The sequence below is a fragment of the Porites lutea genome, chromosome 13 (assembly GCF_958299795.1).
Source record: "Porites lutea chromosome 13, jaPorLute2.1, whole genome shotgun sequence".
In the NCBI taxonomy this organism is placed as follows: domain Eukaryota; kingdom Metazoa; phylum Cnidaria; class Anthozoa; order Scleractinia; family Poritidae; genus Porites; species Porites lutea.
In genome coordinates, this window is record NC_133213.1 from 5,950,472 (window position 1) to 5,978,311 (window position 27,840).

The 27,840-nt window shown below is 39.2% G+C and overlaps 3 protein-coding genes across 3 annotated transcripts; 1 reads left to right on the forward strand and 2 right to left on the reverse strand.

Annotated features, from left to right (window-relative positions):
• Positions 1-682: 682 nt before the first annotated feature.
• Positions 683-6,332, reverse strand: LOC140922285 (uncharacterized). The gene is made up of 6 exons (XM_073372285.1): positions 6,253-6,332; positions 4,255-4,282; positions 3,630-3,733; positions 3,014-3,222; positions 2,683-2,808; positions 683-2,271 (listed from the first exon to the last, which is right to left on the reverse strand). Exons 1-6 carry the CDS (start codon positions 6,330-6,332, stop codon positions 683-685), a joined length of 2,136 nt encoding a protein of 711 aa, XP_073228386.1.
• A 2,651-nt stretch (positions 6,333-8,983) lies between these two features.
• LOC140923674 (cytochrome P450 10-like) lies at positions 8,984-22,891 on the forward strand. The gene is made up of 9 exons (XM_073373749.1): positions 8,984-9,445; positions 12,098-12,297; positions 13,184-13,471; positions 15,156-15,253; positions 16,216-16,382; positions 19,657-19,735; positions 19,948-20,101; positions 21,615-21,658; positions 22,267-22,891. Exons 1-9 carry the CDS (start codon positions 9,015-9,017, stop codon positions 22,375-22,377), a joined length of 1,572 nt encoding a protein of 523 aa, XP_073229850.1. The 5' UTR covers positions 8,984-9,014; the 3' UTR covers positions 22,378-22,891.
• LOC140922286 (uncharacterized) lies at positions 22,667-27,211 on the reverse strand. The gene is made up of 6 exons (XM_073372286.1): positions 27,132-27,211; positions 26,362-26,433; positions 25,747-25,955; positions 25,417-25,542; positions 23,450-25,000; positions 22,667-23,190 (listed from the first exon to the last, which is right to left on the reverse strand). The coding sequence occupies exons 1-6, from the start codon at positions 27,209-27,211 to the stop codon at positions 22,667-22,669; spliced, it is 2,562 nt and encodes an 853-aa protein (XP_073228387.1).
• Between the last annotated feature and the right edge of the window lie 629 nt (positions 27,212-27,840).

Here is a 27,840-nt window from a genome sequence, read left to right on the forward strand (position 1 = left end):
GGACCTTCATCTCAGGGAAGTGGCAATGGGGCTTTTTCCCTCTTTTTCATCGTTAAGTTTATCCACCACATGGTAGCCATTATTTCCATCGTTATCACCACATTGTTTGTTCTCGCCAACCCGGACATCAATGGCTCCACTTCCTTGATCTGCAGCGGGCGTTCTTTTATCCTCAGCTTGGGACCAGACGCTGAAAGTGCTGTCACCTTGGGCCTCCTTCAGGTCACCATTTCTTTGTTTCCTTTCCCCAAGAGTGTCATCTTGTACGGCATCAGATGTAGTAGAAATTTCCATTTCTCCGATTTCTAGCTGGTTATCTATTGTATTTGAGCTTTCAAAACCACTTATATCTCCTGGCAAACCGACAAGAGGAAGAATCAGGGCCAAGCAGCATGAAAACGACCTCTGTGGGTTTTTTCGCCATTCCATGATATACTCATAAAGGTGCCATATGTACTAAACTGAGAAAAGAAGAGCATAATAAGTAACTAGTTTCTTATTCTAGCTTCACTCGTGACTAAGTCGTCACAAGTACAGATATTTCTTTGGATGCGGTCGAAGTAGCTGCAACTGTTCAACTACATTTAGTCCTAGGGTAGCATGCGTTTTGGATGTATTTAAAACAAATGAAGATAGTTTGTGGTCGCTATATTTTGAGTGGAATTGGTCTCAAGAGCTCTAGCTAGATCAAAGTTCTTTCCAACAACATAATTTTCTTACAAGCTAGCAGCCCAATCACCAACGTGTTCGCGGCCAGAACCAATATATTGAACGTAACGGTTTCCACGTACGATTCCGCCGCTGCAGGCAGGTTCTCTGCGGGAATTTTGCTGATACTCCCAACACCCAAATTGAAAACAGTAACACCAACGGATGCTGTCATCAATAGGTTATCAAATGCGTCTTGTATAGGGCGATTCCAGGCAAACATGATTCCGTACGTACCAGCAATGACCCATGCCAGGCCAATGTAGGACCTGCTTTCTTGTCCCACGAGGATCAGGCCAGATGTGACGATTACTTTACGAGACATTTCTATTATTTCCCAATACCAAGATGCGCTATTGTAGTTTTCGTGAAGAAATTGCATTCCCCTCATCATTTCGTCGCTTAATCCTTGATCAACATATGTTAACGATTGTTTTGCTCTTCGTTTTCTCCAGAGAAAGATGAATGCGGTTGTGGGAAGGGCAAAAATGTAGGCGACCGAAATATAGGCAATTATTATCAATTTGTTGTACCGGTTATCAAGACACTGTATGCTATAATCTGCTTTCAAGTACTTCAGGCAAAACCCTTCTTTTTCGTCTTCACAAAGTTCTTGGCAGGCAATCGGCAAGACAGTTGCTGTCTTAGAGCACGTGCTGAGGTAAGTTACGTACAAAAAGAAAAACAAATTCTTATAAAATGCTTCTTTGAGATTCGAGATTTTCTTTGACTTCTGCTCGTCTTCCAAGATACTTTTACTCAAACTGATCACTTTACACACGCTGATGGCGACGCCCGCGAACACAGTAACTGTAGCATTTATTAACATTACTGAAAACAAATTAGCGAATGCATCTGCCCGCAGTCCGGTGATAACACAGTGAACTGGTGCCATCTCAAGTATATTGAACTGAAGTATTTCTGAAAACTTGCTGATGACCCGTATGGTCTCTGGCCATTCTATGTACGAAAATGCTTCAAGCAAACCGTAGGTGACTTGATAAAACCCAATTACGATCTTAATTTTGGATAAGAACATATCTATGAAAGAGGTTTTTACTTCGCTCTCCTGGCCATTCCTGTTGGTTTTCCAAACACAAGCTGCGATGATTATCAACAAAACAGCAACAATGGCAAACAGCTGTGCTACTATCAACTTCTTAGATGGACATTCTAGACACTGGTGTAACTTCTTATAGTGTCCTTTTGTACATACACTACAAAGTGGGCCTTTGTATCCATCTTCGCAAGTGGAATCCATGCCACCTTTACAAGACTTTTCCCTTGGGCACTTGTATGGAGTTGGTAAAGGAAATGAATATTGCACCTTCTCTTTGTCCAAGGCCGGCGAAGATGACAAGAGATTGTCTATAAAACTTTGGTACTTATCTTTGTAAGTATTGTTTCTCCATTTCCACCAGTAACCAGATTTTAAAGTGGCAAACTCATTCTGGCATTCAAGACCATTTCCACATTTTTGACATTTGCCAAACATATCAGTCACATAATAACCTTTCAAGCATGAACAAGCACGCAGTCCAGCAAACAGATCACTGTCTGTACCTATGAATGATTGAGAAACATTCAAGATTTTGAATAAGAGACAATTAACCAAAAAAACAAACTATAAAACTAGTACATTGAAATTCCATCGAGTCCGAACTATATTATGATATACGAATAAGCCAGACACTGTGATGAGGTCTGAAAAACGAAGCTAAATTTAAGCAATTTCAACGAATCTGAATTCTGAAGGTTGGAAGAAAGACGTTTTTGAGGGTTCGATACTAGCTTCTTAAATGACCAGTATGTCCTTACCAAAACACCTAATACCCAACTTTTTTCGCGAGGGTGTTTGCTTTTTTTTCTGAGCAAGTAAATAACAATAACTTATTCACTCCAAATGGTCAACGAAGAAAAGAAAAGAAACTATGAGCAAATATTGCTCATTCAGTTATATTAATTGTTATTTACCTAAAGGACAGGTCTTACAATCTTGCACTTGTGTCCCAGGTGCTTTATCATACGCTACGAAGGAACCATTTGGGCATTTCTTACCAGTCGTTCCCACATAGCCTACATCGTCACAGTAAAACCCTCCTAAACAGCAAAGGACACCGTATGAGTGGCTCAAGAATCATCAAGTCGTTATGCCAGGAGGACCAATGCAACACAAAAGAGGGGCTTAAAAAACTGAAACAATGTGGTTGGAGAAGGTTCTTTTTTTTGGCGATCAAAAGACTTCTTATCCAGATGAAAACGCTCATGCGCGGAGGAACAATAATAATGTAAAACTATACAATACCTGGAGGGCATGATATGCATCCTTCCGAACCTTGAGAAGAAGAGTTGGAAAATGTTCCCACCGGGCACGGAAGGAAAAACCAAAAGTCATCATTTTGTTCTGGTGTTCGTGTGAATCCCGATGCCTCTAGAGCAGAAATCCAGACTTTTCCATTTTGAGATTTGGGAAGAGGCACAGCGACAGACTCTGTTTCAGACAAGTATGGATTTCTAAAAAGAATGTTACAAGAAAAGAAAAGAAAAAATCAAGACAGCAAAAGTTGCGAATCCTTATGTTCAACACTATGCTAGATGAAAGAAATTTGTCTTCAAAACTATGGTATGCTTTTTATTTTCAGTTTTAATGGTTTTTGGGGGAAAAATGACGTCACAAGTTTGACAGCAAAATTTCAATTTTAACTTATGATACATCAAATAAATAATTTTTAAAGAGCATGACACGATAAAATAATTTTAAAATACAAGGATTATTTAGCTTTGGCGTCATTTGTGCCCATCGTGAGCAGTTTCATCTAAATGACTTACTACACACAAGCGTGAAGGAGAGTCTTGCTTTGGCCATTTTCAAATTTCCTTAAGCTTAACAAAATTTGCTTATAAGTGTTTGTTATACTGACAGATAAATTGTGCAGCGAATCTCGTTGTTAACTGAATATTTCAGAGTTCGAAGTATTCTATTATCCATTAATCTGAAAAGATCAGAAATGAAACAAATTGATGCCTGAAATAAGGGAGATGAAAAAAAAGGGCTAAGGTAAATTTTAAGATCTTGAAAATATAAAATTTTAGTAAAAACGACCGTTTAATTTTTAGCTATTGTTCGTCCCCCAGTTTAAAGCAACCATAGAAAGGAAGGTATATACTCTTCGCTTTTACCCAAGATAGCAATAACATTCAAAAGTGTAAACCAGAAAATATGTTTCTGCAATTGATATGACATAGATTCAGATCAAATTTGCTGGGGGCAAATATAAGGCAAAGAAGTGCAGACTAGGGGGAAATCAGGGAAATCAGTAGACCAATGTAGGTAAGAATGCCAGTATTTTCACGCAGTCGTTTTTGACCACCGTCAATTGTAATTGTGATGACAATAGTTGTCATTTATTTTCTTCTATTTTCTTTAAAAAATAACAGTAATTTTCTGGTAGTTCGACAATGCATCATCGTATATTAAGTACTTAAAAAAGTACGTTACAGTATGGAATCGAGTCCACTGAGACCGACGAAAGAATCTAAGCTCACTGTTTTTATCTTCGTGCGAAGCAAATATCTGGTAAGAAAAAACATATAATGATGTTGATACGAAAAACGGTATTCATGCTTCGTCTAACGACCAGGTAACATGTTTAGGTTTTCATAGTCCGCGCAATCAGTAGCGGATATCTTACATTGCCATTGGTTTATCATCAGGGAAGCTAATGTTGAATGCTTCTGGCTCGATTGCCCGGATGGGATTATCTGAAAACATCTTACAGGGATAATTTAGTGAGATTTGGATTTGGGCAACGTATGTGTGTTGGTAAGAAGAGACGTAATTCGATGAATGTTAGTTCGGTAACTGAGAGGGTGATCTAGTCAAACTTTGATCGATACAGTGACTCATGTCCTCATGAGGCACTCACACAAATATTCTCATTTTAAGTCTCAGGATATACTATGTAATAATATACACTTAATAATTTATAGCTAAAGTAGTTTTTATAAATTGTATTTTTATATTTTAGAGGGCCACAAGTTGATCAGTAATGTTTAGTTACTGTTACGTGTCACCCTCATAAAATAAAGTCTCTTACTTACTTACTTTCTTAATGTCAGATCCCGAGGGAAACAGCTAGTTTTAATGTTTTTTCTTCCATTTTTGGTCTAGACATGTTCTGTTTTTTTGTACAAATACTGAATGAAAGAATTACGAAATCCTTTTGCTTGCGACCGTTCACCAACGTTTTGACACGAAAGTCAAATGTCCGACGGGGCGGGCCTCATTTTAGGTCAAAATCCCCACTGTACGGAGCTAAACTCCAGTCAAATGCCCGAGATATGCCTGGGGAAGATAGGCGGTTTTGGAACAGAGTGGTACACTATGCACCTGATGTCAGATCTCAAGGGAGACAGTCAGTTTTGTTTTCCCGAGAGTCCTGATGTTTCCCGAGACGTTTTTGGGCTCGTGATTTACAACCTTTTCTTGTGTTTTCCCAACATCCCGCGTGGGTTATCACGCCGGTAAACCAATAGAACGTGCGGTCTATTCCTTAAATAGACACGAGAAATGACGCCATAAAATGTTGAAAACTTTGCAGTGAAACCACGAGCCGCGGGCGAGTGCCAGTTCCACTTGAGTTTTGAACATTTCATGACGTCATTTCTATGAGTGTAGACCATTGTGTTCGATTTGTCAACTACACACTAATCACTTAGTCACATTATCACAGCTAATCAAATTAGGGACATTGGAATAATGCTGAAAATAATGCAAAAGTTTTAAAAACATGTATGATATGGCGCCTTTGAATTTCATTTTAAAGGCGGATCTAGAGAATGGTGGACAAAAGTCCTTGGAAAAGTGATGCAATACTGGTCAAATTATTGTAATTTCAAGATGTCTTCATAACGCAGATCGATCTTTTTTTTACAACTTGAAATCCGGGAAAATTGTGGAGATGTATGAGGGCTGGTGGCAGGCAATGGGGATGTATGGTTTAAAAAAAAAGAGCACCACAAATGAAACTTTGTCCCAATTTGTCCACACCATTGCAGAAAAATTAAGCAGTTACAGGGGCGGATCTAGGGGGAGGGTGCAGGGGGTGCGCACCCCCTCCTCCCCTGAGATGACGTGCGGTTTTTTAATACAACTGGTATTCTGCAAAAAAAAAAAAATATGTGGTTTATTGGTGTTGAAGTAGAGCAAGAGACGAGTGCACCCCCTCCTAAAAAAATCCTGGATCCGCCCCTTAGTTAGCTAGTTGAATCAATGTCCTTTGGTAAGATTATGGTTTTGATTTTGTTGTTGTTGTTGTTAGGTCGGGGGAGGGGGCTTGCTTTCAGCCATACAGGATGCTGAGACTGCGGTATTAAAGCATGATCTGCACTTTTCTTGTAGGTCGTCGTGTGGCTGAGTTAGGGATGTAGGTGCTAATGTGCAGGGTCAGTACTGTTATATCTGGAAACGTTGCACCTCTCTTCAGAAAATGAGACTGTTACCCACCTTTTGCATGTTTTGCTTTCCCCTTTCAATCATCCTACTCTCCCTCCGCCTCCTCCTCCCCTTCACAGTCCTCCTCGTCCTCGTCCTCCTTCTCCTCCATCTCTTCCTCTACCACCATCGTCCTCCTCCTCCCTCTTAGTTCGCCTCCCCTCTTCCCCCTTTCCTCTTTTCTTACTTTTTATCTCTCTTTATTGCAGTTACTTCAGAGATTTCGCTTCGAGTATCACCACGAGCCACTAGAAATACGTCAAAAGATGCTTACTGTTCCCGACAAACCGGTCAAAATCAAGTTTATCGAACGTTTTTGAGAAAGTTACAAGGGAAAGGTTCTACAGCTTCTTACAACACCCTTTTTTAGAATATGATTCAGACCGGAAAAGGTTTTTGAGGCCCCCTCGGCTTAAATTTAAACAACTTTTACACCGCTAAAGTTCGCCTATGCTCTTGGTGCCTCAAACCATTATGGCCGCCAAACCTAGCGACTTTTATTTAGAAATATTTTTTAAGTCTTTGTGATGTGTACATCAAATATTGACCTTATCCTGGCAACCGAAATTGGCTGGCATGTTTTCCATAATATATTCACGTAAAAACAAAAACAAAAAAAACGTTTTACGTCTAGCTATTCCATTTGTAAGCAGGATAAATTTATTTAATTAATTCAAAATGGCGGATGATTCAAGTTCCTTCCTACATTGTAAACGACTGACGACAGTGACGTCACTGTTATTATCAAAATTTATCAGTGTGATATCCAAACTCATGAGTTTATCAGACACATCCCTAGTTAGTGTTTTTGTTTTATATCTCTTTTTAGAGGGAAGAATGATGAGATGCACGTGGATTCCGCCCATAAAAATGCAAAAGCATGCCGTCGTCATTACGTCCCATTACCTCATCGTGTCTTTCACATGTACCCGAAAAGAAAAGAAAAAAAATGAGGACGATTACTGTAATTTGCCAACAATTATATTCTGTGCTGACGCGTTCCCTGCTCACAGATGTCCTTTTATAAAGTTTTTTGTAAATTAGTGTCTATATAGTTAAAAAATTGACTAGAACGCGCAAGCGTGAAGTGATCAAACCTTTTAATTTTGAAGACTTACTTTCCGGCTAATGAACTGTATGTAAAAAGTGAAAGAGAAATAGCAAAAAAATCCAACTTCTAATCAGATCTTTTCTTAAGGTTTAGAATAAAATATTCTCGAAACTGAGAATGTTTTGATCAAAGATGTAAAAATCCAACCGAATCAGTCCATGGAACCTTGCGTTTCCTGTTTTTATTTCACTTATTATATACTTATTACAACTGACCGACAACATATAGAGCGGGGCAGCTATAGTGTCAACTACTACGAGTAGTATTTTAAGCATCGGACTTTAGCTGCCGGCCTGAGCTGCGGTTTATAGTAATATAAAAAGCCTCTTTAATATTTGTGGTTTAATCTTAATTCTCCTCATCTTCCAAGGTATCTTAAGTTAATCTTTACACAGACCAATGCCAACGACCGCGAACACAATAATTTGGCATTTATTGACATTATTGACAACGAGTTAGCAAATACATCTGCTTGTAGTCCTCGAAACACGATGAACTGGTGCATTGCTCAAGTATATGGCGCAGGAGTATTAAAGAAGACTTGTTCATGGCCCAGGTCTGTAAGGATTCTGAACGAATTAAAACCAGAATCAAAAAACAGAAAACAGAATTGCAGAACCCAAAAAGTTACACATCACACGTAAAGAAAAAGAGTTCCATGATAAATCTTGTCTAGGTACATCTTACAATAAAAGTTTCATGATATGAATTAACCTCATTCCCAAGGAATTAAAGATGGCAGCTCCTTGGTGTTTTTAACCTTTACTGATGTGAGATCGGTCTTGTTAGTCGACCTTGTTAAAAAGGTGATATTCACCTTAGTACAATATTCCATAATTGTAGTAAAAATATTTTAGCGAGACTCCACCCGCGCGTAAAGCGCGCGAGAGCCCATAGCTAAAGATAATCTACCGCGAAAATGTGGTAATCACATGACCGTACACCGAGCGACCGTCTGTCCGCACCACTGGGAGCCAATGTTTAATCTCACACTTAATAGCTAGTTTGGGAGCCTAGGAGCAACCTGATACTGCTCTCATATTTCCTCATACTGCACATTAATGTCGTTATCACTTGAAAGCTGTCAAAACAGGGTATCCGCCGACCAGTATCACCTGACCGTATCGCGGGCTCAGATATCGACCCATCGAGGTCGAGTTTTTTTGAAGTTATCCGCTGACAAGTTGCTTGTTTTCAAATGATCGCAGGTTCAAAATTAAATTTATGATTTCAAACTGGCCTGGGAAGGAGCTCGGAAGCGAAAATTCAGCCAGCAGATAGTTGCTTTTGACTTTTCTCACCATGGTTACGCGTTGGTCACGCTCTACGTCTAATTTTTAAGCTCTGATTGGTCAAAATTTGACAGGCGAGTTCATGATTTGTGGATTACAAGTTTATTGTCTGATTTAAATAATAAATTTATTAATGGGAGCTTCGCTTTTAGCCCTAGCTTTGTTTATTACTTAAGCAAGTACAAAGAAATGCAAAGAAATCTTGTGAACTCTCTTGTGACGTTATAATTTTCTCTTTTTTTTATGACACAAAACCAGATAGGTACTTCATATATGACCTACCCAAGTCGATAGAATTGACCGCACGCAAGGTTTTTGCAGGCTCAACATGACCTTCTTGGCATTCGTTCCGATAAGTCTTCTCCGAAGTTCTCATAAACCTGCGACATCTCACTAAATTCTAAACTAAATGTTGTCCCCAAGCATCGCTTTTCGCAGGAATATCCTCGATTTTACAAAACCTTATCGTAAACCGTTAACGCTGTTCTGGAGGTCACAGAGATCAGAGCCGAAACAAGTAGAAAGCCCAGAAAGGTTCGATGGAGTACGATCTTACCGAGTAATTCCAGAACCTAATGGCTTCAAGTTCATGTACGATCTTTGTACAAAGACCGAGGGCTTTACCAAAGCTTACAAACTAACTGAGCGCTTGTTTCACGAGCTTGGTCCAATTTACAAAGAAAATTTGATGCTTTGGCCGATCGCGGCTGTGCACGTTCAAGAGCCAGACGATTTTGAGACGGTTTTTAGGGCTGAAGGAAAATATCCGCGTAGGCTGATGTTTGATTTTATGGTCGAGCACCGCAAACGAAGGAATCATTTCCCAGGCATAATTCAAGCGTAAGTAAACCAATGACTAATGATTGCTCGTAAAAAAGTGTAATTGAAACTTACAATATTACATGTGGCTAAATGCCCGGCAGTCAGAAAAATTTTCTACAATTTCTGCAAAATCCCTGATTCTAATCGTTTGAAAGTATTCTATCTTCTTTCAGAATTACCAAGCGATCAGGAAAACAAGAATGGCTTCGCAGATGAGCGGTTGTGGTTTTTTGGGTAGAGTAGAGTCGGCGCTGAAAAACTTCGTGAAGCAGTGCGTTACTCACAGTCACGTTTTCATCCAAGCTATATAGCTAAATACCCGCCTGTCTGCTTCATTAAACCGTATGTTTAGCCGTTTATTTAACCCTTCGTACCCGCTTGGCTTCTCTGAAGGTGATGAAATACTTTCAATGGGGGCTAAAGAGACACTTAATGTTTAAACTCCGTAGACAAATCGGAGGAGGAACCGTGCCTTTGGGTCAACCATCACATAGACTATGCCTACTCAAAACTGAGTGATACTTAACCTCTGGTTAAGAAACTTTTTTTTTCTCGTTACTCGCCCATTCTAAACCATGACAGAATATTTTGAGGAGAATCAGAGGAACGCTTTCCCAAGATTCAGCAGCACCACCCGTATATCAAGCTGTTCAAGTAAGGCGTCTCGATCGAGGTTGCGAAGTAAAGTTTCAAAATCAAGGCACTCTCTCTCCGATTGTTTTGGGAAACTAATCGAGGCTAGTGTGCGTGTATTCTGGAGCTTAGAGAAAGGCTTTTTAGTTTTCCAGCTCCGCTTTCAGGTTGGCGGGTACTTTATAGCCTGATGAAATCGTGCGTGTGAGTCACGCACTGCTACTCACGAAATTTTTCTAGTCTTTGACTCTACTCTTTGCCCAAGAAACCACAACCGCTCAGCTACGAAGCCAGTTTTGTTTTCCTGATCGCTTGATTATTCTAAATAAAGACAGAATACTTTCAAACGATTAGAAAAAGGGATTTTGCAGAAATTCTAGAAAATTTTCTGACTGTCGTGAATGCCGAAGGGCCGTTCTTCACGATATCACAGTTTTAAGCAAAAACAGGGTTTATTTCACAGCTTCAATCCTCAAAGTACAATGGCTCGCTCACACACTACACAAAATAGTGACTTCTGTGAATTTATAAGCTTTAGTTTTTAATCCGATCCGTCATCAAGTTCTCTGTCGGTCTGACAGACGAGTGAAACTATTAATAACAAAATCTAAAAGGACTAAAATCACGCCATCTCACAATCACAATCACGCTACACTCTTGCTTCATAACATGACTGCCGGGCACTTAGCCTCATGTAATATTATAACTTCGAATTATATAACTTAATAAGTTTTTGTAAGATCCTTCCCGGCTGCCAAGTAATAATAGCCAAAGCGATAATGCTCAACAGCAGCGGCGCGTTGACTCCACATGAAAAATGAGCTCAAAGAAATACTTCTGATCCCTTCTTGAGTTTAGCACCCTTTTCCCGCTAATTCTGGCCGGAATCATCATCTTTGATGTGTAGTCAGTCAAACATTTAAATAAACGGGACCATTCAGGCAGAACCGATTCTTTGTTCCTTACTTTTCGTTTTTTTTACATTATAAGTGTGGAGGTAAATTTTTAAGTCGATCTCATTTAAACCCCATCCTTTTAGTTCTTGAAGACCTCGCGACGAAGTCAATTGCAAACATACATCAATTACATGTATAAATACTGAGACTTTTTTCCGGTCCTTGCTTTGGCTCATCACGCTATCCTTGCCGAAACAAAAGCTGTGGTTTAATTTTTAAACGCCCACGCCACAAGTGTGCATATTAATGCAGGTGTTTGGAAATTAAAAGGCATATATTTTGCTTAAAAAAGAAATAGAAGAAAAGAAAAAGAAAATTTGACATTCGACAATAAGGAAGTCTCACCTCGGGCAGACCTTTCATGATAAAAGTCCCAACCATGGGAACTCAAACCCTAACAAATTCTTGACAAATGCTCTTGGGGCTATTAACGATTTAAACTAGTGCAGAAGACAAATGGGCAGTATAGCGACTATTATAGCTAATTGGAATAGTCCCTTCGCCAACCTCAGGTGAAGTGTAGAAAACTGTATGCCCCTATACATTGCTTCCTTTGACCTGATCAATGCGTTCAACCTGGCTGTAGAGGCGTCAGAGAGACATGGAGATTGAAAGCGAGATCGATCGTTAAAGCAGCTACAACACTCGCTGGCCTCACGAGTTGTATGTGCACTAATCTGGAACAGACGGTGGAAAAAAAAGTTGGCAGCGTAAAACACCCCGCGAAGACACAGAAAACAAATGCCAGACAGATGAGATAAACGCAACTCAAAAACGCCTTTCCGGAGAGCAAAAAACGCACTGTACTAGGTGACTGACTAGCAAACTTCAAAAGGGCCTATTAAGAAATTAGAAATCGTAGGAGCCGTAAGGTTGTATCTAGAAAATACATCTGGGATCGTTTACTTTCATTTATTGATTTCCTAAGACTGAAAGACTTTAGAACATGTGTTAACTCCTAAGTAATTAGTTAACTCTCAAGATATTTTCTTATTAAGATTGTTACTAGGCTTCTTTTTGTAAAACTTTCCATCTTTCGATCTTGGGATTTTTCTGCTTTATTTTTTTTTTTTTCTGACAGAGATGGAGAAGAATGGCACAGATTGCGGAAAACCATCGCTCCGAAACTAATGCGCCCAAAGATTGTGGAAGAAAACATTCTAAACTTTAATGCTGTAAGTAAGGATGCTGTAGCAAGGTTTGTCGAACTAAAGGGAGCTTGTGAGCAAGATGATCACATTCCTGACTTGGACAAGGAACTAAATCGATGGTCTTTAGAAGGTAAGCTTATAAAACTAGTTTTTGGAGAAGTCGATGACAGCTGTAGATGACATTTGCATCGTGACTACGTGATAAAACTGTTATGTAACAGTATAAGAGCTGTCGATATAAAACAATTATTGGAGGAGGTTGAGCAAAATATTGTGATTTGTCTGTGGTGATCTGCGAGGCACTGACAAATCACGATATTTTGCGACAACCGAGTTCAATAATTGTTTTATCATTCCATCACCGAGTTTGTTTTTTTAATGAATATCCTTGGGAAGAAAAGAGATCTGCCATTTTCACGTAAGAGCGATCGCAAGAAGGAGAAAAGCACGGTTTCCTTTACGCATGAGCAGAATATCATTTGCAGCTAAACACTGTTGGACGGCATTGCGCATGAGCAGACCATTATTTATAGGCAGTTATTTGCAGATCACGTGGTGGGCTCTCGGCCAATGAAAAGAAAGAAAAATTAGCTTCGAATGATAATATTTATTATAATTGTCATTAGCATTAGCATTATCATTCCGTTGTCGTTATCGTTATCATTATAATTATTATCGTCGTAATCCGATTATTATTATTTTGTCAGGCAATCACATGTTGTCTTTTAAAATCTACTTCTCAATAATAATTGTCTAACGAGAGCCCCGAATGGGGATGACGGAGTTGGGAGGAAGAGGAGGATTCAATTATAGTCAGAGCTGTAATGCTGTATAACGAAATCACCTAGTTACGCTTGTCAGGTCTTTTCAGGATTCGATACGCGTGGCGCAAATGAAAATAGTGAATGGCTTCTCCATCCCTGTGAGGCTAGAGTGCCACACAGAGGGGCCACATTTCCTTCTTGAGCCAGCCCTGTATGAACTCTATAAACTTTTATCTTTGTAAACTGTTGCAGGTGTTGGTACACTAGCATTTGATACTCGTCTGGGATTATATGAAGATCCTCCGCCTCAGGTAGCACTGGAATTCACAGAGGCGGTTAACAACTCCCTTGAACTTTCCCAACAACTTACATTTAATATATTTAGCAGAATTGCCTACCAATACATAGACACACCAGTCTTTAAGAAGTTTCTTAAGAACGCTGACTTAATACTGGAAATCGGACATAGTTTTGTTGAAAAGAAGATGAGGGAACTTAAAGAAACGGATGAAAAGGGAATTGATCAGGACGACGCTCAAGGTGCGTTAACGTATTAAAAGGCCAGATTGAAAACATTTCTTCTTAGCTGCTTTACCACTTGTAAATAATACTTGTTTTTTGCTGCTTTTTGTCTTTTTTGTTTTGCTTTCTCTTATTTATTCATTATATTTAGTCTTAGGCCCTGTCAACACGTATCCGTTTTCATTTGAAAACGTAACTTTTTCCTTACGGATACGGCTTCCGTCGACACGTATCCGATGAAAACGATCAATGAAAAGGGAATTTTTCGAAAACACTCTCCAGAGTGGAACTTTTTGGAAACGCTGTTTTCCCGTCCCGTGTGGAAAGACGACAACGGAACTTTTCGAAAACGCTGAAGACGCACTATCAGCTCCAATCACTCGGCGCAATATTAAAAACTTACTCAAGATGGCGGACGGGCGCTTCCCTTTCTTGTCTTTTATGCTTCGGCTTTTTTCTAGTTTTCAAGCAAATTTAGCTTTGTTCATTCCTCAAGCTGATTATTCCAAGAGGCGGCAGAACCGATTATCAGGTTACTTTCGCTACCGGTATCAAGAGACGGAAGGCTGGATCTCCCTTTAGTTTGACTTTGTTGACTTCAAATGAAGAACGTCACAACAGGAATATAAACCCACACCAAAGAAATTCAATGATGGCGCCAATTTATTATTTCGCGGGCTCATAATAGCGAACACGTATGCGTCAAGCATGCGTAGTCGGGTAAGTCATCGTATACGTGTGGGCGGGCGAAAACGATGCGGCAACGGTACGAGTGGTCGCGATTTTTTCTGAAAAAGGAGAAAAAACATTGCGTTTTCAAACGAATACGGATACGTGTGGAGAGGGCCTTAGGCTAAAAAGACAGGTTGACGGTTAAGCGCATGCAATCAAATTACTTCTTTCCAATTTATTATTAATTCATCGGTTAATAATCCCACTCACATGTATCTCGGCGATCTCAGAGTGTTTTTTCAAAGCAGAATTGTATTTCAGAGTAACTTGAAGTAGGATGGAGGAGTACTAAAATCGCAGAAAAAATTAGTGGATTTTGCCAACACTACGAACATTGAATTTATTGTTGACCCGAAGGTTTTATTCCATGGTTGATTAATTTACAGCTATTTGCAAATATTTAAGTTGATCAAGTGACTGCGAGGGGATTGTACAGATTGGTTCTTTGACAACATTATGACATGATCATTTTGCTTGCATAGACGATACAACGTGTCCCGGCAGAAAAACAGCATTTTGATAAATGAGCATGCGCTGAACCGTCAACCGGTCCCTTTACTGGGGAGCTCATATAATAAGCCCCAATTTACGTCTTTTTAATCTACTCTAACTAACATTTTTGTAATATATTTAATGTATTTCTGTAAGTATATGTATATTTTTCTGGAAAATAAATAAACTGAAATGAAACTTATTTAAGCACAGAAACATTCGACCGTCTGTCTTACCATTTTATACAGAATGAAATGAAGTTGGCAGAAGAGAAAACGAACTTTATTCGTTGACAAACTGTCGATCATTTGGACGTAGCATTAAGTATTAAGAGAGATGTTTTTTTTTTCTTGTTGAGTTATCGTGAGAAATGTCTATCGTCAAGGAGAGTGGTGTGGGATAAATTAGCTATGCAAAATTTCTTCCCGGTGTACAACAGCTGCCAACAATGTTGGTTAAATTTGCTTCTTTGATTTAGTTGTTCCACTGTTGACATATTTACTCATGAAGGAAGATCTTACGTTAGAGGAGATCAGTGGACACGCAATTGATGTCGTCAGTGCTGGCGTTGATACGGTAAGATTAATAATTGTAATAATACTGATGATAATGGTAATGATAATGATAATACCATTTCATACACTGAAGGAAATCGAAAAGAAAAGCAATGACGAAGACCTAGGACTGGAAACTTAGATATTGTGGCAGATGGTTAAAAACATCACGAAAGTATCAGGAGAGCTGCTATGAAAGAGACCCATAAGATCTACATGCTGGGATCTGCACGAATCCTCAGGAAGGTGCTTATAGTGTGTGAACAGACTGATTGACTTGAGTGACTGATGCTCCAGGTGAATGGTTTGCGCCCCGCTGACGTACAAAAAGAACAATAGCAAAGACTGTGACAAAAGAGATGATATTAATAATAATAGTAATAATAATAATAATAGTTATGGTAATAATAATATTATTAATAATAATAAACATTTTGGGAGACATTACTTGTTTTACGCACACGTTTAAACGTAAATTTGGTCCAAAGAAGATATAAAAAATCAAAAGTAAAAAAAAAGACTTTCGTTTTAGCAAAGCAAACATTTTTAGTATCTGATCTGTTTCAAGAAACCTGTATGTTAATAAAATTCGAGAAAACGGCCATGTTGAATGAGGTCGCAGTTTCCCAGTGACGCATATCACATTATTTTAAGACATACTATTTCTGGGTAGACTTTTAGACAGTTACAAAAAGCTTTTCATTTTTTATTTTCATTTATTGCGGGCGACAAGAGGAGCCTGCAATCCTAATCTCAGGTTGTTATTACCCATGCGTCGCATGTATGTAGCAAGCATTCGTTTGGACTTCCACTAAGAATGTATAAAATGCACAGAACGCACGTTGATCACGCGCGTTTGAACTTTCTGCATTTATTTTTTACGTTTACATAATGAGCAAAAAAATTTGAACTCGAGTAGACTGCTATTTGGTGCGGTTAAAAAAAACAAAATAATAAATAATTTTTCATCTTCTTTCTATGCAGACGTCATCTTCTACCCTTTGGTGGCTGTATAACTTAGCACGATTTCCTGAGGTCCAAGAAAAGCTCTATCAAGAGATAGAAAGTGTTTTGGGGAAAGATGATGACGTCACACCTCAGCATCTCGCCAAACTACGCTATCTCAAGGCGTGCCTTAAGGAGTCCATGAGGTTAAATTAGAGAAGATTAATTTTGCAATTGCATATTCCTAAGTATAATAGACAGGTTTGATTAAGTAAAGTTTTACTTTCGAGTTTATCGCACGCGTCTACGGAAAAGTTGAACAGGCTTTATTATTTTTTTAAAGCCTACCTTGCTCGCTCGCAATATTCAGCCAAATATATAACCATACTATGTACATTTTTTTTTTTTAAGGGAAATTGATTCTTCAGTAGTTTAATTAACAATTATTCGCCGAAGACGAATTTAATATTGTAGAATAATCCCCGAGACGAAGTCGAGGGGATTATTTGGCAATTATTGAATGAGGCTGAGTAGGATATGAAGAGTTCTGCAGATCAAGGAGGGTGTTATACACCGAGGCCGAAGGTGGAGGTGGATAACACTCTCTGAGACCTGCAGTATTTTCAAACATGGCATGTCATAGTTTTAATTTTTTTGTAAGCTTTAACATTAATAATTGAAAAGAAACGTTTCTGAGACGAAACACAGAGCTGTATTTGTCTCTGTCAACTCACCGTGAATCAGAAAGTTTCTTTTGTCGCTTCTTGCAAATGCTGTCAACAGCGGCTACGATTGATTAACTTCTATTTCTAGACAAAATTGGTCTTGCGAGGAAATCCCGAGTTCACAAAACAGTGACAAAGCGGCCTCGTTTTCCTCTGTAGTGGTAATAACATTGCTTCGAGCGTATGAGAGTCAACTACAGTAAATCACTTCACACTAAATCACGCTGTTTAAACACCATGAAGTCTTTTCTTACCTTCAAAATCATCAACACTGGATATTCTTAGTCTGAAACTTGGCAGAACACCCAGTTCAGGACAGCGATTTTGTTTTGCTTTATATGCACCGCCTAGCGCGGTGAATGTAACGTCATAGTCCGAGGTAGTGAACCAATCAGATTGCTTGAATCACCAAGATCACTGAGTATGTATATACTAGTCTTTGATAATCAAGGAATACAGGATTGAAGATGATCTTACCTTTAGAAGGCATCATAAAATATTTATAAAAAGATACATTTTATTTTAATATATTTAATAGTCATCGCACCATAACGACGTAAAAAGCCAACGCAACATAATCTATGTGATTTACCGTGGGGAACTACGTACTGCTCATCCACGCCTCTAATGCATTCAACGCACTCAACAGAGCAGCCGCACTTGACAACATCCGGATTCTGTGTCCTATAAAAGCAATTTACGCTATTAATACCTACAGACAGCTAGCTCTGCTATTTGTCATTGGCGGGAAAGAGATCGTGTCAGCAGAAAGAACAACACAGGGCGATCCGCTTGCTACGGGTCTATATGCCTTAAGCATCCAGCCTTTAATTACGAGTCTACAAGCAGCGTCTAGTGTGACGCAATGTTGGTTTTCAGATGATGCTGGTAGAGCTGGCTCCATTACGAAGATTAGGAGGTAGTGGGATGTTCTTAGCACCCTTGGTCCCGATTTTGGTTATTTTCCGAACGACGGGAAATGCTGGATCATCGCAAAACCAGCTAAGGAAGAAAGTGTCTGGGAAGCTTTCAAGGACACGTCCATTAATGTAGCAGTACAAGGGCAGAAACACCTTGGGGCGGCAATAGGTTCAAGGGAGTCTTCAGAGGAATATGTCAGCGAAAAGGTGACCAATTGGATCAATGACATAGCTAAGTTAGCTGAATTTGCTCTATCTCAACCACAAGCATGCTACGCAGCCTACAAGGCCTACACCTTTGGCTTGAAACATCAGTGGGCGTACTTTTCAAAGAAATTGCCGGACATTCAAGATCTTTTAGAGCCATTACAGAATGCAATACCTCATATACTCATTCCTGCGATTACTGAGCGAAAGTGTAATCAGCTGGATAGGAATATTCTAGCGCTGCCAGTTCGCTTGGGTGGCCTGGGCCTGGGAAACCCGTCCCTTGAAGCAAGGCGCGAATATGCTTCGTCTGTCAAAGTAACAAAGCCCCTTGTTGAACAAATTGTATCTCAGTCACATCAGTTACCAGAGGATTCCCTCAAAAAATTAGCACAACAGGAAGTAAGAAGTGAAAGATTAAAGGAACTCGAACATAGGGCAGAGCGTATTTAGGAGATGGCACCAAGAAAGATCTAGATCTAGCCACAGAAAAGGGATCATCAGCATGGCTTACAGTGCTTCCTCTTCAGGATTTGGACTTTAACCCGAATAAGAGGGAGATCCGTAAAGCTGTTAAACTACGCTACCACTCACTGGCCAGCGGAAGATATCCCCTCCACATGCGCTTGTGGGGAAGCCTTTACGGTCGATCACTCTATGATTTGCAAAATTAGGAGGTTTTATTCACTCAACACCACAACGAGCTAAGAGATCTTGAAGCTGAATTTCTGAGTATGGTGTGCAGCGATGTCGAGATCGAGGCAGTCCTCCAAGACAGCTCCAGCGAACATTTAAACAGAGGATCTCCTAAAGCTCAGGATGCGAGGGTAGATATCCACGCACGTGAGTTCTGGGAGCGCCTTCCATCGGCATTCGTCGATGTGAGGGTCTGTCACCTTAATGCTGTATCGTATAGGGACCTAGACCGACAACAAATTTATCGTATCCATGAGAACGAGAGAAAAAGCGTCTCTACTCAAAGAGAATTCTTGACATTGAGCATGGAATATTTTGGTCTTCACCACAACTGGCGGAATGGGGAAGGAGTGCTTGATGTATCATAGCCGTTTAACACAGCTGATTGCCATCAAAAAAGGGGAGAAGTATACCAAAATCATCTCATGGACCAGAACCAGAACCTCATGGGCACTCTTGAGACCTGCGTTGGTTTTTCTTGAAGGCTCTAGGGCAAGAAGAGTGCCATGTGACATTAGGAATGTTGATGAAGGAGCCATCCAATAGGACTATTGATGTGTTTCCTTACTTTTAAATGTTTTTCATCGATCTCTTAATTTTAAGTTGCGCCTTCTTATCGGGAAATTGGTACGGAAAGTGAACCGCAGTAGATTTATATCTTGCCTCATGGATCAGAAACTTATCCGTATTATTAGAATCAGCGCATTGACGTTTATGTCATCCGCTGTTACTTTTGACTTGATTTTTTTAACTCTATGTTATTTCTTGAATTACGAAGAGGTTTTGCCGGAATTTTGTATTGATATTGACGTTTTCTTTTTATGAGTATTTTACTGAAGTTTTGTGTGCAGCTTTTTATAAGATTTTAATAAAGCATTTTGACATATTAATTATTATTATTATAATTTCTATTATTATTGTTATTATTTTAGACTCACTCCAAGTACTACAGTGATTGCAAGGATTTTGGAAGAGGAGGTTGTTTTATCGGGATACCTTGTTCCAGCTCAAGTGAGTCTTAGTACTTGGCCCTTACAGATTCAAAAGTGTGATTACGCTCATTTGTTCTTGACTAATGCTTTTGTCTACCATCGAAGCAGGCGTCGAAGTGTGTTTCAGGGTTGCACATGCGTTCCTCGCACCACCAACCCACTAATGTGCAGGATAAGAAATACTCATGGTAAAAAACTTTCAGTTTTTCATTAGCATGAATTTTTTTCCAGACTCTCGTATTTATGGATTTATATGCCACGACACGCTCAGAAAAGTACTTTAGAGACCCTTTGGAGTTCAAACCAGAGCGCTGGCTAAGAGAAAGTAAAGAGGTTCACCCCTTTTCTCATCTACAGTTTGGATTTGGGCCTCGTATGTGTGTTGGTAAGAAGAGATAGTAGGGGCTTTAAGATCCAACGACGCGACGGCAATGAGAACGTCGCTTAAAAAGTGAATTTGCGTTCTTTCAGTCTATATCGCAATTATTCCTACACACTCACTTTGTCAAATGTAGGCGAACCCTCCTGGAGTTGAATTCCTAGGCACCATATCCAAGTACAGTAAGAGAAATAAAATTTCGTCGTTGCTTGTTTACGTCCTCGGTAAAACGCGAAATTAGGCATGTTCACGTCGTAGTCGTGCAAAAACGGGTAGAGAAATTTACAAAAGAGCATGGTGCACGTGCAAAGTTGTTGTTTTACCTAATAAAACCTATTGTTGTTGTTTTTTTTATGTTCTCGTTACCGTCCGCGTCGTTGGATCTTAAAGTCCCTAATATTCGATACATTTTCTAAAATGTTCCATATGTTCTAGTTGTAAGTGAGAGACTAACATAATTATCTTAAGTTCTGAAAAGAGAGCTGATATGAATCTTTAATCGGTGACAAATTTAGTAAAGACGCTTCGTCCTAAAGGGCCTTTCTGACCTTTTGCCGACTTCAAAACTGCGGCAAATGTAGCTTTCCCCTCCCCCCTTAAGTAATGTTGTGCTGCCGCTGTTTGCGTTGTAAGCAATAAACACCCAAACTTTGAATGGGGGAAGGGGGAAGCGGACGGGGGTGCGGATTGTTTTGATCTTCGAAGTACCTTAGGGCCTGTTTACAAGACCCCAGGTAGGTGAGGTAACATGAGGCGGGTCACCCCACGTATCATGTAAACGCGATCAAATTAAAATGAGAGATTATATGGACAGGCGGGTTACCTCACCTACCTGGGGTCCCCCACCTCCATGTAAACAGGCCCTTATTTAAGGACAGTGTCTCAACAATTTTGTCGCCGGTTGTAGGCTTGACTGATCACTGACTCTTGTTCTACTACGGTACTAATACTAATACTACTACTACTAATAATGGAATTTATATAGCGCTTATACATCGCTGTTCTAAGCGCTTTACAATGTAAAAAAGGACATAAGAATATCATTAAGCACAAGCTTACATATAACCCTACTCACGTGTACTCACACGGAAATATCATTAAATCACCAGCAGGAATTTTTTTTCTAAGTCACTTTTTCAACTTAGGAGCTTTAAATTACAATTACACAAACACTAGTAAAAGAGTTACAAATATACGTTACAACTACGATTAATACACTCACGAAAATAACATGAGATCATTTTGGTTTTTACAGCTCTTTTTCTATATGACAAAGATGAGTAAAAACCAGTCTTGGAAAACTATCTATCTGCCCATTGTGTTTGCTGCGGCGTTTGCTAGGCAAAAATCGTTTCTTCGTGTCATCGTAACTAATCCCTGCCTTGTGGTTTCCTTTCTAGTTAACAGTGTGATTGTGTTGTTGTTGTTGTTGTTGTTGTTTTTTTCTTACTCTTGGTTGCTTTCGCCCATGCAGTAAGCCGTGACTTCACTATTAAAGCGTGGCTCACATTTCCCTTAGGTCGTCGCGTGGCTGAGTTGGAGATGTACGTCCTAATGTGTAAGGTTAGTACTTTTTGATTTGCATTTTTTCAAGCCGTTTGCTTAGTTTTTTTTTAATATTTACTTATCCTATCTCCGACATCTCGACTTAGCGCGACGCGGGGAAAATAGATCAGGTGACTAGTTATTTAAAAGTTAGAAGTTCGTTACGCAACTTATACATTTGCAAAGTGTCACCACCGGTCACACGTCGAAGATTATTAGCCGCATATGGAATACAAATTGTAAGTCTATTTGCCCGTCATCGCTTCCACCGAAATTGACTAGTGTAGTAACCTTTTTTGCAATATTAATTGAATTTTCAGTTGACTTCTACTACTACAAGTGGAAAATAAATTACTCGACAATCAGTTAGTGGTGAAATCTTCAACTTAAAGTAGCCCTTCAATCACAGGAACGAAACCCTTTTTACGTGTTAACAATCACCTCCTACCGCAAACAGGGAGACCGTTCTGTAAAGTTTTGTTAACGTCAAATACACATATAAACAAAAAATGTATAAGATGTAATCAACAACAGCTTAAAACAACAAATCTTCCTTCTTCTCCTCCCCCTCCTTCTTCGTCCCGTCCTTTTTGGCTTTTCTTACTGTTTATTTCTCTTTTTTGCAGTTACTACAGAGATTTCGCTTCGAGTATCACCATGAGCCAGTAGAATTGCGTCAAAAGTTTTTCTCCGTCCCAGACAAACCGGTTAAGATTAAGTTTGTCGACCGTTGTTGAATGTCAAGTCGGCTTCTATGTTTTGCTGTCAGGCATATATTATCGCACATGGAGAAACGTGTTAATAGCAGTTTCCAGTAACTTCTAGCAACACGAGTGATATCGATTAATCATTTGTTAGTAATTTTGATCAGCTAGAGCAAAAAAGCCAGCATAAAAAATTATAATACCAATGAACGAATTTTATTTACACGTATTTCCTGTGGAAATTTTACTGCGCTTTCGCACTAACAGGCGAAGGAAAATGTCAAATGTCCTGCACTTACAGACTACTAATTCCAAGTACCCTTTACTGGCTTATGCTCCACAGTCGCGCAAACACCGTCTGTGTCCCTTGATGGCATTTGTTGGACCTACATCTCAGAGAAGTGGCAATGGGGCTTTTCCCCTCTTTTTCATCGTTAAGTTTATCCACCACATGGTAGCCATTATTTCCATCGTTATCACCACCTTGTTTGTTCTCGCCCACCCGGACATTAATGGCTCCACTTCCTTGATCTGCGGCGGACGTTCTTTTATCCTCAGCTCGGGACCGGACGCTCAAAGTGCTGCCGTCACCTTGGGCCTCCTTCAGGTCACCATTATTTTGTTTCCTTTCCCCAAGAGTGTCATCTTGGTCGGCGTCAGATGTAGTAGAAATTTCCATTTCTCCGATTTCTAGCTGGTTATCTATTGCATTTGAGCTTTCAAAACCACTTATATCTCCTGGCAAACCGACAAGAGGAACAATCAGGGCCAAGCAGCATGAAAACGACCACTGTGGGTTTTTTCGCCATTCCATAATATACTCATAAAGATGCCATATGTACTGAACTGAGAAAAGAAGAGCATAATAAGTAACTATATTCTTATTCTAGTTTCCCCCTTGACTAAGTCGTCACAGGCACAGATATTTCTTTGGATGCCGTCGAAGTAGCTGCAACTGTTCAACGACATTTAGTCCTAGGGTAGCATGCGTTTTGGATGTATTTAAAACAAATTAAGATAGGTTGTGGTCGCTATATTTTGAATGGAATTGGTCTCAAGAGCTCTAGCTAGATCAAAGTTCTTTTCAACAACATAATTTTCTTACAAGCTAGCAGCCCAATCACCAACGTGTTCGCTGCCAGAACCAATATATTGAACATAACGGTTTCCACGTACGATTCCGCCGCTGCAGGCAGGTTCTCTGCGGGAATTTTGCTGATACTCCCAACACCCAAATTGAAAACAGTAACACCAACGGATGCTGTCATCAATAGGTTATCAAATGCGTCTTGTATAGGGCGATTCCAGGCAAACATGATTCCGTACATACCAGCAATGACCCATGCCAGGCCAATGTAGGACCTGCTTTCTTGTCCCACGAGGATCAGGCCAGATGTGACGATTACTTTACGAGACATTTCTATTATTTCCCAATACCAAGATGCACCATTGTAGTTTTCGTAAAGAAATTGCATTCCCCTCATCATTCCGTCGCTTAATCCTTGATCAACATATGTTAACGATTGTTTTGCTCTTCGTTTTCTCCAGAGAAAGATGAATGCGGTTGTGGGAAGGGCAAAAATGTAGGCGACAGAAATATAGGCAATTATTATCAATTTGTTGTACCGGTTATCAAAACACTGTATGCTATAATCTGCTTTCAAGTACTTCAGGCAAAACCCTTCTTTTTCGTCTTCACAAAGTTCTTGGCAGGCAATCGGCAAGACAGTTGCTGTCTTAGAGCACGTGCTGAGGTAAGTTACGTACAAAAAGAAAAACAAATTCTTATAAAATGCTTCTTTGAGATTCGAGATTTTCTTTGACTTCTGCTCGTCTTCCAAGATGCTTTTACTCAAACTGATCACTTTACACACACTGATGGCGACGCCCGCGAACACAGTAACTGTAGCATTTATTAACATTACTGACAACAAATTAGCGAATGCATCTGCCCGCAGTCCGGTGATAACACAGTGAACTGGTGCCATCTCAAGTATATTGAACTGAAGTATTTCTGAAAACTTGCTGATGACCCGTATGGTCTCTGGCCATTCTATGTACGAAAATGCTTCAAGCAAACCGTAGGTGACTTGATAAAACCCAATTACGATCTTAATTTTGGATAAGAACATATCTATGAAAGAGGTTTTTACTTCGCTCTCCTGGCCATTCCTGTTGGTTTTCCAAACACAAGCTGCGATGATTATCAACAAAACAGCAACAATGGCAAACAGCTGTGCTACTATCAACTTCTTAGATGGACATTCTAGACACTGGTGTAACTTCTTATAGTGTCCTTTTGTACATACACTACAAAGTGGGCCTTTGTATCCATCTTCGCAAGTGGAATCCATGCCACCTTTACAAGACTTTTCCTCTGGGCACTTGTATGGAGTTGGCAAAGGAAATGAATATTGCACCTTCTCTTTGTCCAAGGCCGGCGAAGATGACAAGAGATTGTCTATAAAACTTTGGTACTTATCTTTGTGAGTATTGTTTCTCCATTTCCACCAGTAACCAGATTTTAAAGTGGCAAACTCATTCTGGCATTCAAGACCATTTCCACATTTTTGACATTTGCCAAACATATCAGTCCGATAATAACCTTTCAAGCATGAACAAGCACGCAGTCCAGCAAACAGATCACTGTCTGTACCTATGAATGATTAAGAAACATTCAAGATTTTGAGTAAGAGACAATCAACCAAAAAAAAAACAAACTATAAAACTAGTACATTGAAATTTCATCGAGTCCGAACTAAATTATGATATACGAATAAGCCAGACACTGTGATGAGGTCTGAAAAACGAAGCTAAATTTAACAAATTTCAACGAATCTGAATTCTGAAGGTTGGAAGAAAGACGTTTTTGAGGGTTCGATACTAGCTTCTTAAATGACCAGTATGTCCTTACCAAAACACCTGATACCCAACTTTTTTCGCGATGGTGTTTGCTTTTTTTTTTCTGAGCGAGTAAATAACAATAACTTGTTCACTCCAAATGATCAACGAAGAAAAGAAAAGAAACTATGAGCAAATATTGCTCATTCAGTTATATTAATTGTTATTTACCTAAAGGACAGGTCTTACAATCTTGCACTTGTGTCCCAGGTGCTTTATCATACGCTACGAAGGAACCATTTGGGCATTTCTTACCAGTCGTTCCCACATAGCCTACATCGTCGCAGTAAAACCCTCCTAAACAGCAAACGACACAGTATGAGTGGCTCAAGAATCATCAAGTCGTTATGACAGGAGGACCAAGGCAACACAAAAGAGGGGCTTAATAAAGTGAAACAATGTTGTTGGAGAAAGTTCTTTTTTTGGCGACCAAAAGACTTCTTATCCAGATGATATAGCTCAGGCACGGAGGAACAATAATGATGTAAAACTATACAATACCTGGAGGGCATGATATGCATCCTTCCGAACCTTGAGAAGAAGAGTTGGAAAATGTTCCCACCGGGCACGGAAGGAAAAACCAAAAGTCATCACTTTGTTCTGGTGTCCGTGTGAATCCCGATGCCTCTAGAGCAGAAATCCAGACTTTTCCATTCTCAGATTTGGGAAGAGGAACAGCGATTGATTCTGTTTCAGACAAGTATGGATTTCTAAAAAGAATGTTACAAGAAAAGAAAAGAAAAAATCAAGACAGCAAAAGTTGCGAATCCTTATGTTCAAAACTATGCTAGATGAAAGAAATTTGTATTCAAAACTATGGTATGCTTTTTATTTCAGTTTTGATGGTTTTTGGCGGAAAAATGACGTCACAAGTTTGACAGCAAAATTTCAATTTTAACTTATGATACATCAAATAAATAATTTTTAAAGAGCATGACACGATAAAATAATTTTAAAATACGAGGATTATATAGCTTTGGCGTCATTTGTGCCCATCGTGAGTAGTTTCATCTAAATGACTTACTACACACAAGCGTGAAGGAGAGTCTTGCTTTGGCCATTTTCAAATTTCCACAAGATTAACAACATTTGCTTATAAGTGTTTGTTATACTGACAGATAAATTGTGCAGCGAATCTCGTTGTTAACTGAATATTTCAGAGTTCGAAGTATTCTATTATCCATTAACCTGAAAAGATCAGAAATGAAACAAATTGAGACCTGAAATAAGAGAGATGAAGAAAAAGGGCTAAGGTAAATTTTAAGATCTTGAAAATATAAAATTTAAGTAAAAACGACCGTTTAATTTTTAGCTATTGTTCGTCCCCCAGTTTAAAGCAACCATAGAAAGGAAGGTATATACTCTTCGCTTTTACCCAAGATAGCAATAACATTCAAAAGTGTAAACCAGAAAATATGTTTCTGCAATTGATATGACATAGATTCAGATCAAATTTGCTGGGGGCAAATATAAGGCACAGGAGTGCTGACTAGGGGGAAATCAGGGAAATCAGTAGACCAATGTAGGTAAGAATGCCAGTATTTTCACGCAGTCGTCTTTGACCACCGTCAATTGTAATTGTGATGACAATAGTTGTCATTTATTTTCTTCTATTTTCTTTAAAAAATAACAGTAATTTTCTAATAGTTCGACAATGCATCACCGTATATTAAGTACTTAAAAAAGTACGTTACAGTATGGAATCGAGTCCACTGAGACCGACGAAAGAATCTAAGCTCACTGTTTTTATCTTCGTGCGAAGCAAATATCTGGTAAGAAAAAACATATAATGATGTTGAAAGGAAAACGGTATTCATGCTTCGTCTAACGACCAGGTAACATGTTTAGGTTTTTATAGTCCACACAATCAGTAGCTGATATCTTACATTGCCATTGGTTTATCATCAGGGAAGCTAATGTTGAATGCTTCTGGCTCGATTGCCCGGATGGGATTATCTGAAAACATCCTACAGGGATAATTTAGTGAGAAAAGGAAGAAAATTAATATTATTAGTATATTAGTTCCAAAGTCAGTCCAGACGATGCCCACGCTTTGCCTCGACTTTTTGTTTGTCTTTGTCTTTAACTGCTGATAATCAGTGTTGTTTTCTTTTCCTAACTGTTGTCGAATATTTTTTAGAGATTTATTGTACAGTGGAACCCCGCCTTACAGCCACCTTGGCATTGCGCTTTAAGATTTTTTGTTCGTGTTGAAATAAAGGATATGGTACAGCAGGAATTCACTTCATTTAATTGTAGTTGTAATTGTTTCTCTTTCGCCCAGTGATTATCTTACTCCCTTCTTTTCGCTGGATTGTATGACTTTTGATATGGTAATAATTAACCCTTAGTGATTTCTTGAGTAATATTCACGTGAGGCGACGACCGCTTTTCTTTCCTTTTTTGAAGACAGGTCCGCGACGCTAAAATAGAATGTTAAACAGAGCATTTAAAAATAGTTCACGTGACTCGTCGACCTAATACGCATTACGTCATGGTTGGTCGGAAACATTTTTTATGAGCAAATTTGGATGACGTAAATTTGTGGATTTCTTGCAAGAAATTATTTAAGGGTTATTGCCTGTCTCAAGTAAA

Bases quoted from the DNA above. Each gene is read 5' to 3' on its own strand.
- LOC140922285 (XM_073372285.1), bottom strand. From the start codon at position 6,332: ATGGTGGTAGAGGAAGAGATGGAGGAGAAGGAGGACGAGGACGAGGAG. The intron at 3,734-4,254 runs GTGAGCTTAGAT...CCCTTATTTCAG, and splicing joins TTCGCACGAAGATAAAAACA to GCATCAATTTGTTTCATTTC. The intron at 2,809-3,013 runs GTATTGTATAGT...TTTGCTGTTTAG, and splicing joins ATGCATATCATGCCCTCCAG to GAGGGTTTTACTGTGACGAT.
- LOC140923674 (XM_073373749.1), top strand. From the start codon at position 9,015: ATGTTGTCCCCAAGCATCGCTTTTCGCAGGAATATCCTCGATTTTACA. The intron at 15,254-16,215 runs GTAAGATTAATA...CTTTCTATGCAG, and splicing joins TCAGTGCTGGCGTTGATACG to ACGTCATCTTCTACCCTTTG. The intron at 19,736-19,947 runs GTGAGTCTTAGT...ATTTTTTTCCAG, and splicing joins GATACCTTGTTCCAGCTCAA to ACTCTCGTATTTATGGATTT.
- LOC140922286 (XM_073372286.1), bottom strand. From the start codon at position 27,211: ATGTTTTCAGATAATCCCATCCGGGCAATCGAGCCAGAAGCATTCAAC. The intron at 26,434-27,131 runs GTAAGATATCAG...TGATCTTTTCAG, and splicing joins GATGATAAACCAATGGCAAT to GTTAATGGATAATAGAATAC. The intron at 25,543-25,746 runs GTATTGTATAGT...TTTGCTGTTTAG, and splicing joins ATGCATATCATGCCCTCCAG to GAGGGTTTTACTGCGACGAT.